At 39.3% G+C, this 15295-nt stretch overlaps 2 protein-coding genes across 4 annotated transcripts in view; one reads left to right on the forward strand and one right to left on the reverse strand.

The window, feature by feature from the left end:
- Window positions 1-2467, forward strand: part of ccdc191 (coiled-coil domain containing 191) — a gene marked incomplete at its 5' end in the record, with an annotated part of 20463 nt that extends 17996 nt beyond the window's left edge. The window contains one exon of the mRNA XM_041814700.1: window positions 2133-2467. Within this exon, the coding sequence (XP_041670634.1) occupies window positions 2133-2274 (142 nt within the window). The remainder of the gene's footprint in view (window positions 1-2132) is intronic.
- Window positions 2468-2655: 188 nt separating this feature from the next.
- zdhhc23b (zinc finger DHHC-type palmitoyltransferase 23b) lies at window positions 2656-15073 on the reverse strand. 3 transcript variants are annotated; one of them, XM_041814008.1, is made up of 5 exons: window positions 14808-15073; window positions 10570-10716; window positions 6777-7466; window positions 6204-6371; window positions 2656-3480 (listed from the first exon to the last, which is right to left on the reverse strand). In XM_041814008.1, exons 2-5 carry the CDS (start codon window positions 10704-10706, stop codon window positions 3207-3209), a joined length of 1269 nt encoding a protein of 422 aa, XP_041669942.1. In that variant the 5' UTR covers window positions 10707-10716; window positions 14808-15073; the 3' UTR covers window positions 2656-3206. The 3 variants fall into 3 exon arrangements, with proteins under 3 accessions (XP_041669942.1, XP_041669944.1, XP_041669941.1); XM_041814010.1 differs by having other exon boundaries at window positions 6204-6362; window positions 10570-10720; XM_041814007.1 differs by having other exon boundaries at window positions 10570-10720.
- Window positions 15074-15295: the final 222 nt, after the last annotated feature.

A 15295-nucleotide genomic window follows, 5' to 3' on the forward strand; every position in this document is an offset into this window, starting at 1 on the left:
AGTTTGATGTGAAGCCATTTATTTAAGTCATAAATGTTGTCCATGTTATAATTAATGCAGTTAGTAAGGATGTTTTGCCTCTTATGTAATATAGACTCTGGATAAACTCTGGATTTGCATTGGGCAAGTGCTACTCAACCCTGTTCAACCATAGAGCCTAATTGCCTAATTGTTGAAAAATACCTGTGCAAGAGCCGCAATCCACGTGGTAAAAGTGGTAAAATGGGTTAAAGTGGCAAAAATCTGCAAAAGCTTCAAAGAAGTGGTGACGAGGGGCAAAATAGGCATAAAACGGCAAAAACTGGGTGTAAAATTGCAAAAATGGGGAGGAAAAGTGGCAAAAATGGACAAGAAAAAAATAAGTTACAGGTGGCAGAAATAGTCAAAAAGCAGTAAAAACATGGCAAAAAATGAGTGAAGAGTGGGCAAACTGGGAAAAAATGTGGAAAAAGTGGCATTCAATGGCAAAAAGCAGCTTAAATGGGCGAGAGGGGGCAAAAAGGCAAAAAAAAAAAATACAAAAACAGGATAATAGAGGCAAAAACTGGTGAAAAGGGCAAAAACTGGATTAAAGTGGCAAAAATGGGTAAAAATTGGCAAAAATGGCCTTAAAAGCAGTGAAATTTGATTACATTTGGCTAAAAAGAAAAAAGGGGGAAAATGGAAATAAGGGCAATGGAAATATGTAGACAAAAAATACAATTTGACAATTAAAGCCACCTGAATTGAGAATGGGAAATGAACCGATTAATGTAACTTACTATGGATAATTTCTGAGGTCAAAGTTTAACTTGTCTAAGGTTTTCTGGGAGAAAATATTTCAAAGAAAGACATAAAAGAGCTACAAATCATCTCAAAAGAGCCACACATTATCACTGGCATAGGGTTTTCATCTGGACTGATCCTGTGCCATAGATCAATGGAAATAATAATACTACTACTTTAGAACTCCTGTGAGATTTTGGCAAGTCACTTTTTGTGCTACAAGAGAAAAAAAAATCATTATTGTAAAGATTTCATATAATTATTTAAAATGACTCTAACCCTTACTTTGTGGTAGGTGTCAGGTGATGTGATGAAGCCTTTTTATATTTTCCACAACAAATACTCATGATTGTTGATAAAGTTGGCAGTTGAAATTAAACTGGATACTTTACTGTCAAAAATCACAATTTACTCATGTACAGGACAAAATCAGTAAACATAAAAGGCACTGCTATGTCCTCAGGGTGCACCAGAATCATTATGCTCAATTAAGTCATAAAAACTAGTGATAACTAGTCATTAGAGTTTCATTTAAGCAGTGGGTTAGTATCTGTCATATCAGCCCTGGTGACAGACATTGAGCGATAATGTCACATGATTTAGCAGATTTTCTGTTGTGCTGTAAAATGTTACTCTAAACTTCAGTATCAGCACTGACTTTCACAAACAATGCATCACTATTAGTCAAACAGACTTTTGAGAGATTTTGATAAGTTAGCTTCTCAGTGCTAACATCAGCAATGCCAAATATTTAGGTTAGTAGGCTATAGGTAGTCTAAGTCAGTGTTTTCACCAGTAATTGTGTAGAATGATGTTTATAATGTGTGCTGTTGAAGCTCTCAGGTTTGCTCATGTTTAGAGGACCTGATGACAATAGCCATCATTAAGACCTGAATATGTAGTCATATTTAGACAATGCTCAGAAAGGGCAATGCATGACCAAGGTTTGGCATGTATGTTTTGCATTTTTACCATCCAACAGTAGGCTTCTTTGTATGCTGAATATACATTTTAAACCAAGAAACACAATTAGATTATATTATGCTGAAGTACAGCATTATTATTCCTTCATTCTCTTCCCATTGAGGACAAAGTTAATATTTTCCTCAGCCCTGGTTCAAGTTTTTGTCTTTATCAATGCCATAAAATGTAAATGTAACAAAAGTTCGCTGCTAAATTCAGATGAAGTAAATGACCACAGACTGCAGGTGAATTCCCACCGGCTGCCAATCTGCCATTGTCAATAAGCCCCCAGTGACACCGTGTGAAAAACTCATTAGGCCTCGTCAACCCAGAGGTCTCAATAATTCAGTTTTTATTGCTCACTTGCTTGTTCCCTTCTGTCCCTCCATCTGCCTGCACTTCAGACGGGTGCTGCGGCGATGCTTCCTGGCCTGGAGGCAGCTCCCGTGTCTGCTGCGCAAAGAGAGAGAGAAAGAAGTGCGACGGGAGAGGCTGGGGCGTAAAGTGACGGAGATTCTGCCTGACTTCTGCTCCCATCAGCTGTAAAGACATTGTGAGGAACATTGGAGGAGACAAACTGAACACCCGCGAACATTAAAATCACTCTTGATATTTATTTATATAAATAAATAAAATAAACTTATTACAGACTGGCATATACAATTTTTAGGATACCAATAAAAGGCTTTCAATCTCTTTAAGGACTAATAAAAGCAGCGATAATGAAAACCACTAAAACTTTTCAAGCTGACATTAATGTGCATTGAGTTATTTGCTTTTTCCAGAAATTTGCTTTGAACTAGCTTGAGCGTAAAAGTGGCTAATCATCTATTCATAACTACAGATTATTAATTATGTTTATTGCAATGACACACTGTTGAATTTAATGAGTCTAGTTATGAGGTTTGTGCAGAATAGACATATTATACTTACAAATCATGTACCCTGCTTAGTGAGGAGTGCAGTTACAGGTTCATGGAGGATGGCAAATAGAATGTGCAGACAAAAGAGCATCTTTGAAATGCTCAGTACATGCTTTGTGCAGGATTGTCCAACCCCTGAAGATCTGTCTAGTCAACGATGTGCTCAGACAAAACTGTCCGTTTGCATCAGTTTACTCTCCTTTTTATTGTATACTGTCTCCTAGCAAGGCACTCGAAAATAGAGGAGACACAAAGACAATGTCCGAGTCAAGGGAAGACTGTCAGTGTGATGGAAACAGTGAGAAGTGAAATGAGGCAGCAGAAGGTGATTAAAGGTCAGTGTGAGCAGTAACAGCTGCATAGAGGAGATGCAAGTTACAGTGACATTAATGGCAGTGAATGTTTCTTATTGAGGTTTAAAGTTATTGCTGTGTGTCAAAGTCAGGGCTGTAGTAATCTGCTGAGTCTGTCCCAGGAAAGGAGCCATGCTGCCATCAAGTGGATAAAGGCTGAACAGCAGTCATAACGTCCAAATATTAATTTAAACTCAGCCTCTTAAACCAGGTCTGCTGGGGCAGGAGCCGGAGCCCTCACTTTCTCCCCCATGGTCATAAACTCTGCCCAGTTTTCACGGAACCCTCGAGAGTAGATGCCCGTGTCCACAATGAGTCCCCAGTAGGCACTACGAGCGGTTTTGTCCCGCAGGGCGACTCGAGCCTCACGCTCAGTCACATTGTAGCTGACGTTTATGAGCTGCACAACCAGCAGGTGAAGGAGCCCGCCGGTCACAATACTGCTGTACCAGGCACAGGTGAAGCAAAGTGCAGAGCTGGAACACAAAGAACGAGGAAAGATAGTAAATCCTGCCAGAGGACAACAATAAAACACAACAAAGGAAGCATCCATCTGGCATTAAAGGCTTTTACTGCTCTTTAGATCATCAGAGAGGCTCTAATTTTGTTTTTTTCAGCATAGTAAGTGAAACAAACCTGCCAATTTATCAGACCAAATAAGGACACTTAAGCAAAAAAAATACTATTACTATTCATATTTTCAATTATGATCAAAAATTCCATTCAGAAAAACAAAATCTGCAACTAGCTTAAAACAAATTAGATGAGCAACCACAGTAAGAATATTTTTATGTAATTAGCTATCCACAGAAGTTAGGTGTTAATGGACTGAGATTCTAATAGTGGTTCTGAAGGCTTATGCCAAGTGTGCTTCCAGCCCAGATTGTTTGAACTCCACTCACACGTTACTCTGAGAAAAAAACAGTCCTCCTCCAAAAGCTTGAGCTCTTCAAGGCATTTTTTGTAACAGATTCAATCAAACTCACTGCAAAAGCTGTTTCACTCTTGATTACTGCTTAAGCATTGCCTGCCATTTTCTGTTTCCATGTTCTACATTTTAAATGTCGATGTACAGAGCATGCATTCAAAGTTAGTTTGGAGCATTTCAGACAATATTCAGTATGAAGAGGTTTTTTTTTTAACTGCTCAGCAGACTTGACAGGTGAAAAGTAGGGCTGTCAAACAATTTCAATATTTAATCATGAATAATCTCCATATTCAGCTATTTTTTTTGGAATTCCCCTGTTTTGCATTTAAATTTTTTTTCGTTTTATTTGAGATACTGACTTCCCGTTTGGATAAAGACCTGCCTTTTATCTTGAAAGACAATAAGAGGTTGAAGATTAAGACATGAATTTAAACACTGAACAGTAACTTATTATGGACTGAAAAGGAAATAAGAGAACAGTAAAAAGGTAAATGTTTAATAACACAGTGTGCAGATGGCCCATCCCCTAAACTTTCTTAGTTTTTTTTTAACTGAAATGAGACATTAAAGAGCCGTGGACTTATTTTACATCACTGTAGCTGTAGGGAGATGTTGCAGTATCTTAATGTCTCAACATAAGGGTGTTGAAATGGACAATAAAGCACATCAGTGTTAATAAAAAAAAATAACAATACACCAATTATAAACCTCAGTTATCATGATTAATTCATTGATACTGACAGCCCTTAAACAAATTCTTCACTTTATCAAACCAATACTGAAAGCTAAACAGGACCCTCAAACAACAAAAAGGATTTCTATTAATTTTTCCAGTTTTCATTTAAGAAATACCCTGAAAATGGCATATAATTGTAATCTGTTTAAAATTCCTTGTCTGAACCACCACAGTAAAAAGAGACAACATTTTTACATCCTCTGCAATCAAAAGAAGTTACGTTAATTGGCTGCAACTAAGTGTGCAATGCTTCCAGTTAAGCAAGACCAGATTATCTGAACTCCCTGGAATCCACTCATTCTCTGAGCAAAAACATTTCTTCTCTAAAAGCTTATGGCATTGAGTGAAACTGATTCAGATCCAAAACTATTTGGACAATAATTGTCAATACTGTAGAAAAAATACTGGCATGCCTAATATGCACAATTGTGTAATGTAGATTTTGATTTTCCAACAGTCCAGCACTAACATCTTAGTCTCATTGTAGTGTCCTTGACAAAAAAAAGCTTTTCTCATTTTTTGAATCACAAAATATCTATTTTTAACTATTCTAAGGCTAGTCTTCTTCATAGAAAAAAAGTTCATCAACGAACAATTTTAGTCATCACTTTAGTTGAAAAAAATGAACTCTGATAAGAGATGGTTATGATTCTTGGTTCTCAAAATTTCTACAAGCTAGTCTTAGATTAAGGGTTGCCGGTGCTACCATCATATTTTTCATATATATGATTCTGTAAAGGGATTATTTTAATCTTTTTATACAATTATCTGTAAAAGGGAGTATATTCCAAAACTTAAAACCAATTACTTGTAGAGTGAATAAAATTCTATTGAATAAAACAAGATTTTCTATTGTGAATAAAAATATGTATATAAAATTAACTTTAACATGGGGGGTGTCATACTTTGATGAAAATGTACAGGGTTCCTATAGATCCTTAAAAAGTCTAGAAATTGAAAATTTGAAATTTAAAGTCTTATTTTTCTCATGAGCTGTCTTACATTCTTACAAGAATATGTCAAAGTTTGTGTTCTAGCTAATTTATTGATTTATTTTGCGTTTATGCATTCAGAATTTGAGATTTAGAAAAGAAATTGCATTGTCTTTTAATTAACAATTGTGTTTTTGTAACTGAATTTCCACCACAAATTGTTTCATAAATATTTATTAGAATGTAGGGAATAAAGTGCTGGATACTCAAAGTTATATCAAAGATATATAAGCCTTGTACTGTTGTGAAACACTAGTCCAGGTTTCTCACCTCTGGACTATTAGGATACCCTTCATCTTTGTACAGCACCTCATTTTGACAGATCCTCCCTGACAAAAGCACTATTCTTCTTTTCAAAAATTAAACTGTTAAGAATCCGCTCGGAATACCATTAAAAGAAGCTACAAATTTCACGATATTGTATATTGATATAGCAGAGCCTAACTGCTAACTGCTAACTGTGTCACATGAATAAGGACAATATTTTCCCTTATAAATATTTTGGCATACCCCCTAACCAGTGTATACATTTGTTCTCAGTACCTGTACTGGTTGTAGACTCCAGGGCAGTAGAGCAGGGCGGTGAAGAGGTGTTGTTTGGGACATACGCTCCGCAGCACCAGGCTGATGCCGTACAGGGACGTCAACAGGAAGAGGACAAGCGTGAGCAGGAAGCTTCGGTGATTGGCCTGCCCCACACAGCTGTTAATCCTACCCAAGTATCGACAGGAGGGGACGCACAACACAGGTACACACAGGTAGACAGAACATTGTACTGAGACTACAGGGTTACGATACTGTACAAACATGCAGGGCCAGACAGAAGTGTAGGAGCAAGAAAATATTCACTTGTAGCAGGAATTAATATGTGATGGAGACTCGAAAACACACAAATATGGTCAATGAGGAAACGGCAGCTGTAAACGTGCTAAAAAACTTGTTTTCTCAAAATGAAAGAACCTCAGTGAGGGGTTTTGTTTTGAAGTTAACGGTTTCTTTTCAGATTTAATCGACATTTTGTGTATAACAAGTAAAAGACATCTGCAGGATATGAAATGTGAGAAAAATGGGCAAAGTGCTGAAAAGTCAAATGAGAGGAGTTTAAACAGAACCCACCAGACACAGTGGTGGTCAAGACGCAGCACGCAGATACCACAGATCCGACAGTGCCCCGCCCTCGGGGGCCTCACCACCCTGCACACCGGACACCAGTTCTTTCTGTTACTTTCCTTCACTTCCTCCTCCGTTTGCTCTGACAATCCTGCACGGTTGGACACTGTCATCATCACATCATTCCTCCCTCCGTTAACGGCAGGGTCTCTGTCTGCCAGAGGGCTGTAATAGGTCACTGTGCTGTGAACAGCTTCTTGGTTTGGATGCACGATGCCAGGTTCTCTCTTGGTGTGGATAAGGGCTGCCAGGGTGAGTATGACCCCTGTGGTTACCACTGTTAGCTGCACATGGCTGACATCTCCACTGGGGAACACCTCTGTGATAAAAAGGTAGTACATGTACGCCAGGGAGAAGAGGGCCAGGCTGAGGAAAAAGAGCGTCCGTCCCTTTTTGCGATGGGTGAAGTAGTAGTACCACAGCACCAGGCCGGGCAGAGCTGTCAGGACCACCAGGCCGAGCAGGAAGTGGAGAGCAGCAAGGCGTAGCAGGACAGGAAGGAGGATAAGAGGAGGGATGAGGGACAAGTCCACTCTTCTGGCTCCACCCCACAGCCAAGGAACACGGATACGGTCTGTGAAGACTTCCGCCACGCTTGACATGGAGTCAGGTTTCTGAGGCTCCCTCTTCAGAAACCTGAGGCAGAGAGAAAGAGTAAAATCTTTTTAATCATCTAACAGTAATTTCTTTATTTACTTTCACACCTAAAATGTTTGGTTGGAATGACCTTGAGTTCATTTGGCAAGTCTGTGTAGGCTGATTTGAAATCTGTCCACCAAACCAGACCAAAACTGCTTGAAAAGGTGAGTCTAGGTCTGCTCTTATTCGGACTATGATGTCATTTATTTGTTGTGAGAACACGGACAAACACTGTTCTGACCAAAGGGCAGGAAGCATTTTATTTTTTAGCCCAAACCAGCTACTGCAGCCTGAGGAATATGTGCTAAAACCACTGGCAGGCCTGAAGGAGCCCCAGAAACAACTGTGCTAGTGTTTTTTCCTTCTTCTCAGCAGGCTGCTGTCAGTATGACAAATCCCACAATCCCAAGGTAATGAACATCCAGCATTTCCCACACACAGATTTTACCTGGGCATCACTCCCAAGTAGGCTATTAACTGTCGATTTCTTGCTTCATGTTTAAAGAAATAATACAATCAGAATTTGATGAATAATCTAAACTACCACCTAGCTGGGCCCTTCAGTAAGGTTGCAAATATTTTCCTTATTTTAATACTTTCCATGTTGTGTTTTAAGGTTAACTGAGATAAGCACGCTGTTTTGCTTTGTGTTTGTGCAGGCTTCCAGCTGCAACATGAGCATTCTTGTACATATACTTACCTATACTCAACTTGTGTTACTGTAGGATACTTCAAGAGTACATATCACAGAGTCAGGCTAAATGCAGCTACCTGGTGTGTGATAATGATAATGTCAATGTTAATCCTGAGATTAGAGCTAACACAACATTAATATCAGTCAATAGTTCTATCAACTCAGGCTGATGACTGGTGGTAAGAAAACAGCAACTACACAGACCAAACACCCACAGAGTATCAGTTAAATTAAGGGCCGTGCTTGCTGGGGACCTTCAGCCAACTGCGTTTGTAGATGTAGTTGTGAAAAAAGACAGCAGGAGTTCTCCTGAATAACCCTGGGTTTAGTTTGTTGATATTAGTCAAAATATCCTCATCATATATTCATTTAACCAAATACTTAACTAATATAAACAGCAATAAGCACACTTCATTTGACAGAAAGTCACCACTTTGCACAGTCACTTTTTGAACTGTAGCATTACAAATTATTTTGGCAGGTTTAAACATCAATTCCTAAAACAGAATTCTCTGTCCCAGTTTGACAGAGAGACATGTAGAGAATTGTGGACTTGGTTTATCAAGGTTAGCTTCAATACTTAATGTCATCGTTGTCTCTGCAGCCGTTGACTGTCAAACCTCCTCTGCCTCCACACTGACCCTACTACACATGTGCATACTCCATCTCACATCCATGTCCCGTTAAGTTTTGAGGACATGCCCAGGCGGAACGACAAGCATATGCTGTAAATGCAGGAAAGCCATGCTGTGTCTGTGCTTGTGTAGTTAACAAGTATATCTCCGGCCTTAAGCTTCTTTTAGGACGGCAAAGGCAATGCATTTTATTTATATTTAAATACCAATATTTATTAACTTAACAATATGACTGATTTTTGCTTCTCTTTTGTTGTTCCCTGTCCTCAGTTCTTAATTATGAATTTTATTCATTTGTATTAGCAATTGTGATAATTATTAATACTTTAACAATAACCAAAATCTAGTAATAAATCCCCAAGAAATAGTGATATGTAAAGTTTTGAATCATCTGCATAAATTATGGTATTTTATGTTGTATTTCTGAATGAGGCGTGGAAGTGAGAGCTTAGATTAAATAAAAATGGTCCAAGAACAGAGCCTTGGGGTAATCCACAATCAACACCCAGTTTATTTGAGTTGTGGCCCCCATTAGAAAAAAAGGACTACTTGGCTTGAAGGTAGGTTTCAAACCAGTTTAGGGCTGTACCAGACAGCCCCATCCATTCTTTTAATCTGTATATATCCAGAGAGGTCTACAAGAACAAAAGCTGACGATGTGTTAGTGTAACGCTCTTTGTTTGTCTTTTTCAGACTTTTCTGAGATACTGAATTTAGGGTTTTCATGAACTGTAAGCCATAATCTTCAAAAATAAAACAAACACTTGAAATACATCAGTCTGTGTGTAAGGAATCTATATAATACATGAGTTTCACTTTTTTAATTGAATTACTGACATAAATCAACTTCTTGATGATATTCTAAGTATGTAAGATGCACCTGTAATTGGATGAGTGCCATTTCAGCCAGTGCCGAGTCCAGGAGGCTGTTTATCATCAAATAACTGCCAAGCTGAGAATAAACTTTTTTTCCAAGTGTTCCTATAGTTTGTAGCAACCGTTGCACTGAGATTTCTTAAGACGGGGTTTGATTACAGCTGTTTTGAGGGGAAAATACCAGAATGAAGAGAGCAGAAAACTATTTGTGGCACCAGAGAGGCAAAGCAGTTAATTTGGTAAGGTTGGGGTCCAAGCAGAGCTGGAGGGTCTTAACTGCTGAAAGTGCATTTTGGCCCAGAAAACACCTGCTGGCTGGGTATTTTCTCTTCTTTGGACCATTCTCAGGCAAACCTGTGAGATGTGTGTGAAAATCCCAGTTGATCACCAGTTTGTAAAATCCTCAGACCAGCCTGTCCACATTTCTTCCCCATGCATATGCGAAGTTTGAACTTCAGTACAATGTCCTGACCTTGTCTACATGTCTAAATGCATTGGTTGCTGCCATGTGATTGGCTGAACAGCTAATTTCATCAGTGAGCAGTTAGGTATTTGTGCAATTTAGACAATGTTTTGATGTTTGCTTGCATTGTTGATGAATGAAAAAACAAACAATTTTGGGTGTCTATGATTTTTGTTTCTTTTGCAGTTTTATATATTTGAGTGGGTAGCCTCTATCCCCTGCAGACAATAAATGTTGTTGTTTCGAGGCATTTTATTAGTAAATGGTTGTTGAGAAAGTTCAGTCTGTTCCAAAAGTCCTCCTGTTTTCTGATATTTTACAGGCTGCCAGTTAATCAATTCTTTTAAGAAAGGAAAAAAACGGACAAGAAACGGACAAAACAAACAGCAATTTGCTATTGAATTTTTGAGTTATTTGGTAAAGATTTCTCACCTGTCGCAGGCATCATCCAGGTCCTCGCAGTCACAGCAGCAGGCGGCTACATGGCTGCGTTCTCCATGCCTGTTCACATACTCACAGCAGCACAGTGTCTCCTCCTCCTCCAGCACTTTTTTGGCTCGCTTCTTCATGGCAGGCAGCCTATCTGAATATTAAAGAAGGTTTAGAAGTACCATCATTAACTGAACCTCTGTGAGCATTAGTGTGATGGTAATGATAAAAATGAGCTCAGAGTCAAGAAAAGCGTCTCATAAAATACTGCTAAAAGCCCATTTACTGAAATGACCTTTTCACACAGCAGCTTAACAGCTCTATGCATGTGTTTTAGGCAGTGGAGTTGTTCCAAACAGATTTTCACCTCACAACACCACAAAGCAGGCCCTGCACATTTGACCGTACCCTGTCCACCTCCCACCCTCACATCTGTCACACATCTGTCATGCTTTAATGATTCACAGCAGCTGAGCTGTCCCAGCCTGCTGATCATTTAAAGGGCACACATGGATTTGGGATGAGGTGAGCACAGTAGAAGCATTCATCATTTTACATTTACTGATCTAAATGATGAGTGAAAATGTAAAAGGCCCGGGTCAGGAAAAGCCACCAGTATGTTTAGACCTTTGAAGTAGCTTGGGATCCCCATCTGTGCGGGCAGAAAGAGAAAGCAAGTTGGGCTGCATGGACTGATAAATGGCTGTGTCAGTGTGTGGAAGCATAAAGCAGCACATCTGCTCCCTGACATAAAAAAGTGATAATGCAGCCAGGATTCAAAGCATAACTATGGTGCTCAGCAGTTTTATGTCCTGCTTTTACGGATTTTTCTGTGGCATACTAGTTTCTGGACAGGCAGGTGCAGCAGGAAATGTAAAAGACTGGCAGATAAACATTTGAATGCATTTTTGTAAAATATGCAGGGTGGCAAAAATTCTTCATGAGTAACTCCTTTGCATTAAGAATAGTATGTAGGCATTTTACATAGAAGTCAAATGTTTAATGATTCTATTTTTTTAAAAAAGGAAATTAGTTTATTATTTATAATGAAAGTAAAATTGTCCATACCAGCCAGGACCGGATACGCATGTACCAGTGCAAAAAATAGCAAGTTTGACCCTGCAATGAAGTTGTAGGCCTGTTTCAGACTGCACACATGAGACGCACGTCTCGGCCCTGCCACAACTGGATTTTCAGTTTGTTTGCAATGTTAAGGCGGCCTTACACCTATTGACTTTCCCTCCGAATTCAATGTCACAGAAAAAATTCCGAAGTCAGAGTAAAATCATGGGAGTCCTGCTGAAGTCGCAGTTGGCTCCTGTTATCTCAGTTGTTAGGTGTATGGTGGTCCTAAGACTGGATTTTGAGGAGGTCTTTCTTCAGTCTTGGCGTCACGATTATATCAAACATGTTCGATATTGTCGTAAGTCTTTAGTCTGGTCTTATACAAATTGTGTTCCTCAGTGACGTGACCATCATCCAAGACCAATGGCAGCCAGTGCTGTGCGAAAGCACATTAATTCACTTCATTCTTCAAAATACAAATGTGAGCTTAGATCATTCAGGTACGGTAAACCACCAGTGGGATTTTCAAAGTAAATGCCTGATCAGTTTGTTTCCCTGGTGAGACGACTTGCATTTTCGTATGGTACTTTTATTTGTTAGTATTTCAGGGATAATTCCTTGGTTGTTACAGTAACATACAAAGTGCTTCAGTATTTAACTTTCCTTTCATTTCAACTCAATATAAATGATTTTATAATGTTGGATTTTAAGAGATAATAACTTGTATGCAATCTCCATCTCCTTCTTCATCTTGTTCCCTGCTCAAAAATTATATGTGAATTTCCACCAGATGCATGATGGGAAATAATTCCAAAAGCAATCATATTCTAGTCTTGTTGTTAGTGACCAATAGTCTTTGCACAATCTCAGTCTGAGACTAAAAACTCAACGACTTGCCAGCGAATTGTCTTTAGATGTGAGAGGGTCTCAGATGTCAGTGTTTATCGAGTTTTAGCAAAGTCCTCTGGTGTAAGGCTGACATGAGCAAACCAGGCCTTTTAGACTACCTGTGTGAGCACCGCATCTCACGCCCCTGATACTCAGGTTTCATGCACAGAGGATCTCTAGAGAATACAGGGCTCACCTATTTTTCCACACACCTTGCGTAGTTCTTGGCAAAAATAAACAACAGAATGATAGAGAGCCATATTTACCTTATTGTAGCAAATATGTATGCCCACTTTTGTAGTATAGCAATCTGTTTCTTTTTGTTGCTTATTACTAAATGTTATTTCTCATACATATACTAAACGCTGTGGGGTTTAATACTTGAATCTGATTGGTCAACTCACACACTTCCTTTGAGTATAACATACCCTCTTTCCACCAAGCTGATTTGGCACTGTTGCCTGACCTAGCACCAGTTATTTATTATTCCACAGCCAAAGAACTGGCTCTGGGCCAGAAAATCTGGTTCCAGCGTGACACCAGTGGGACTTCTTTTCCATTACACTGAGCAGCTTGGCTCTACTGGTCTGACTCGGCTAGGGTTGGGTATCATTTTTTTTTTTTTTTCGATACCGGTGCTAAATCAATACTTTTTATATGTGCCGTTGCCTAAACTGTGCCTGAATTAGCCTAATACTTTTTAGAGATCAAAAGTGTGTTGAAAATCAGCGGGAGAATTAGCTGTCTGGGTATCATTAAAGTTTTATAGAAATATCTTTAGAAGATGCCAGTCGAATACGGGATAAGAAAAGGAAAGTTGTGTGACTTCCATAATGTACCAGGTACGGCAGGTATCAGATGTGTTGGTACTGGTACCATGGCTTTACTGGATTTTGATACTCATCCCTAGACTGGGCACATCAGCCCAGCACCGCAGGGGATTTACTTTTCTATCACAACTGAGCTTCCATCAGAGAGCGCTTCTAGAGCTGATGATGCGGCAGTTTGAGTCGATGATGTTAAATAGCTGCGCTTCAGTAAACATTGTTTTGTGTTTGCTGTCCAAGAGTTGGTCATTGTTTCAGCATCAGAGTAGGGCTGGTGATATAGCTAGTCTAAATATCACATCACAAAATTTACTTGCCCTTCATGGTTACAGTATTATATCACGGCATTACAGAATTTAAATAGGAAACACATTTATATGCATATTCAGATGCTACAAACCCCCTCCTCCTCCTAAAACAATTCTGTAACAGCATACTGAGCTCATGTCTGACCATAAGATCTGAATCCGAATGCCACAGCCCACTTCTTGGACTCGGCATTGACTTACTTTGAGAAAGTCACGAGTTTAAACACACTTTTGAACTGTTGATTAAGCCAAATCACTGCAGTGCTGGGCTAAAAACAAACCATGATGACCCAGCTGGTGTTGAGCCCCTGACAGCATGACAAGTATGCTCTGCAAAGCACATATATACAAAACACATACTCTAAATGGTACAAAATATGGTAAATAACTGTATGAAGATGAAAAAGAATGGACACATACTGGAGTTAAAAAGATCCTTCGGTCTTCAATGTAATCTGATTCACCTTGCTACACCTGATCATTAATTAAAATTCCCAAGCTCTAAGTCATCTATAACAATGTGGTAAATTTTAAGAAAGCTGCAGGACCTTTTTAATACTGTGGAGGTCGTTTTTAAAATAGAAACAAGATTTAAAAGAAGATAAAATCCATCAATTTCACCTTCTCTGGTGGGGGACAGGAACCTACTCTGAATCTCTTAAATCCCTGCTATGTTGTCTATTTGTCCTCGCCTAGGAAGCGGTAGTAAGTATATGTAAAAAAATGGTACTAAAATATATGAAACAGCGTAGGTGACAACTTGTGTCAATGACCAAGAACACTGGACATTTAAAAAGTCATCTAAAAATGGGTATTAAAAAAATAATTGGACAACATCTTGGGTTAAGTTGAGGAACTAGTTTTATCGGAAGAATACAGTTCATTTAAAAGACATGTTTCCTAAAATGTATAGCCTAAATACAGAGTCGTTATCATATATGTGTTTTAATAGCGTTAATAGTTTTGAACACTTTATTACGGTTATTCGTCTTATGAAAGACAGTTTACGACCGGCTGGACTCACTTAACCCAGATTTTCATCTCTCATACCTGTCGACAATTCGCGGCGGGATATACCACATACAGAAGAAACAAAGACTTACAAATAGCATGAACAGGCGACAATAGCAGACGAAATACAGCCATGACTTACCTGAAAAGTGAGTGCCTACATGCCGATGCTTTCGAGTGAATATTGACAGCGACGGTCTCCCTCCGCCAGGGTTCTAAACGGAAGTCCTCTTGTGGTAACGGCTGTCGTATCCGGTATGTCTTGAGCTACTTAACCTCGGCGAATCACCGCAGGGAAAGCCTCCAGTGGTCATTCATCTTCGGTTTAAATGTCCGGGTCTAAGACAGCTCCTCTCATTCGGGTCTAGTCGGGGTACGTGTTCAACGCGGAGAGCGTCGTCCTGTGGCTCTGCCTCCAAACTGAGCAGACAGTTTCCCTCCTGACGTCAAAGGAGGTAGAGTCTCCCCGCCCAGGACTCACTCACACTCCTACACCTAAAGCGGGCTACAGTAGACTTCAATGGAGAGATTAGTCACCATTTTAAGGTTATACTGAGCCATTAGATATCTGTAATAAGTTACTTCTAGTCCAAATGAACACCTCAGAAACCAACAGGCATTCTTCCGCGA

Source organism: Cheilinus undulatus, linkage group 19 (genome assembly GCF_018320785.1).
Source record: "Cheilinus undulatus linkage group 19, ASM1832078v1, whole genome shotgun sequence".
NCBI lineage: Eukaryota > Metazoa > Chordata > Actinopteri > Labriformes > Labridae > Cheilinus > Cheilinus undulatus.

Coding starts and splice junctions, on each gene's coding strand:
- zdhhc23b (XM_041814008.1), bottom strand. CDS start 10,706: ATGAAGAAGCGAGCCAAAAAAGTGCTGGAGGAGGAGGAGACACTGTGC. Junction 7,467..10,569: donor CTGGATGATGCCTGCGACAG/GTGAGAAATCTT, acceptor TCTCTGCCTCAG/GTTTCTGAAGAGGGAGCCTC. Junction 6,372..6,776: donor CTTGACCACCACTGTGTCTG/GTGGGTTCTGTT, acceptor ATACTTGGGTAG/GATTAACAGCTGTGTGGGGC.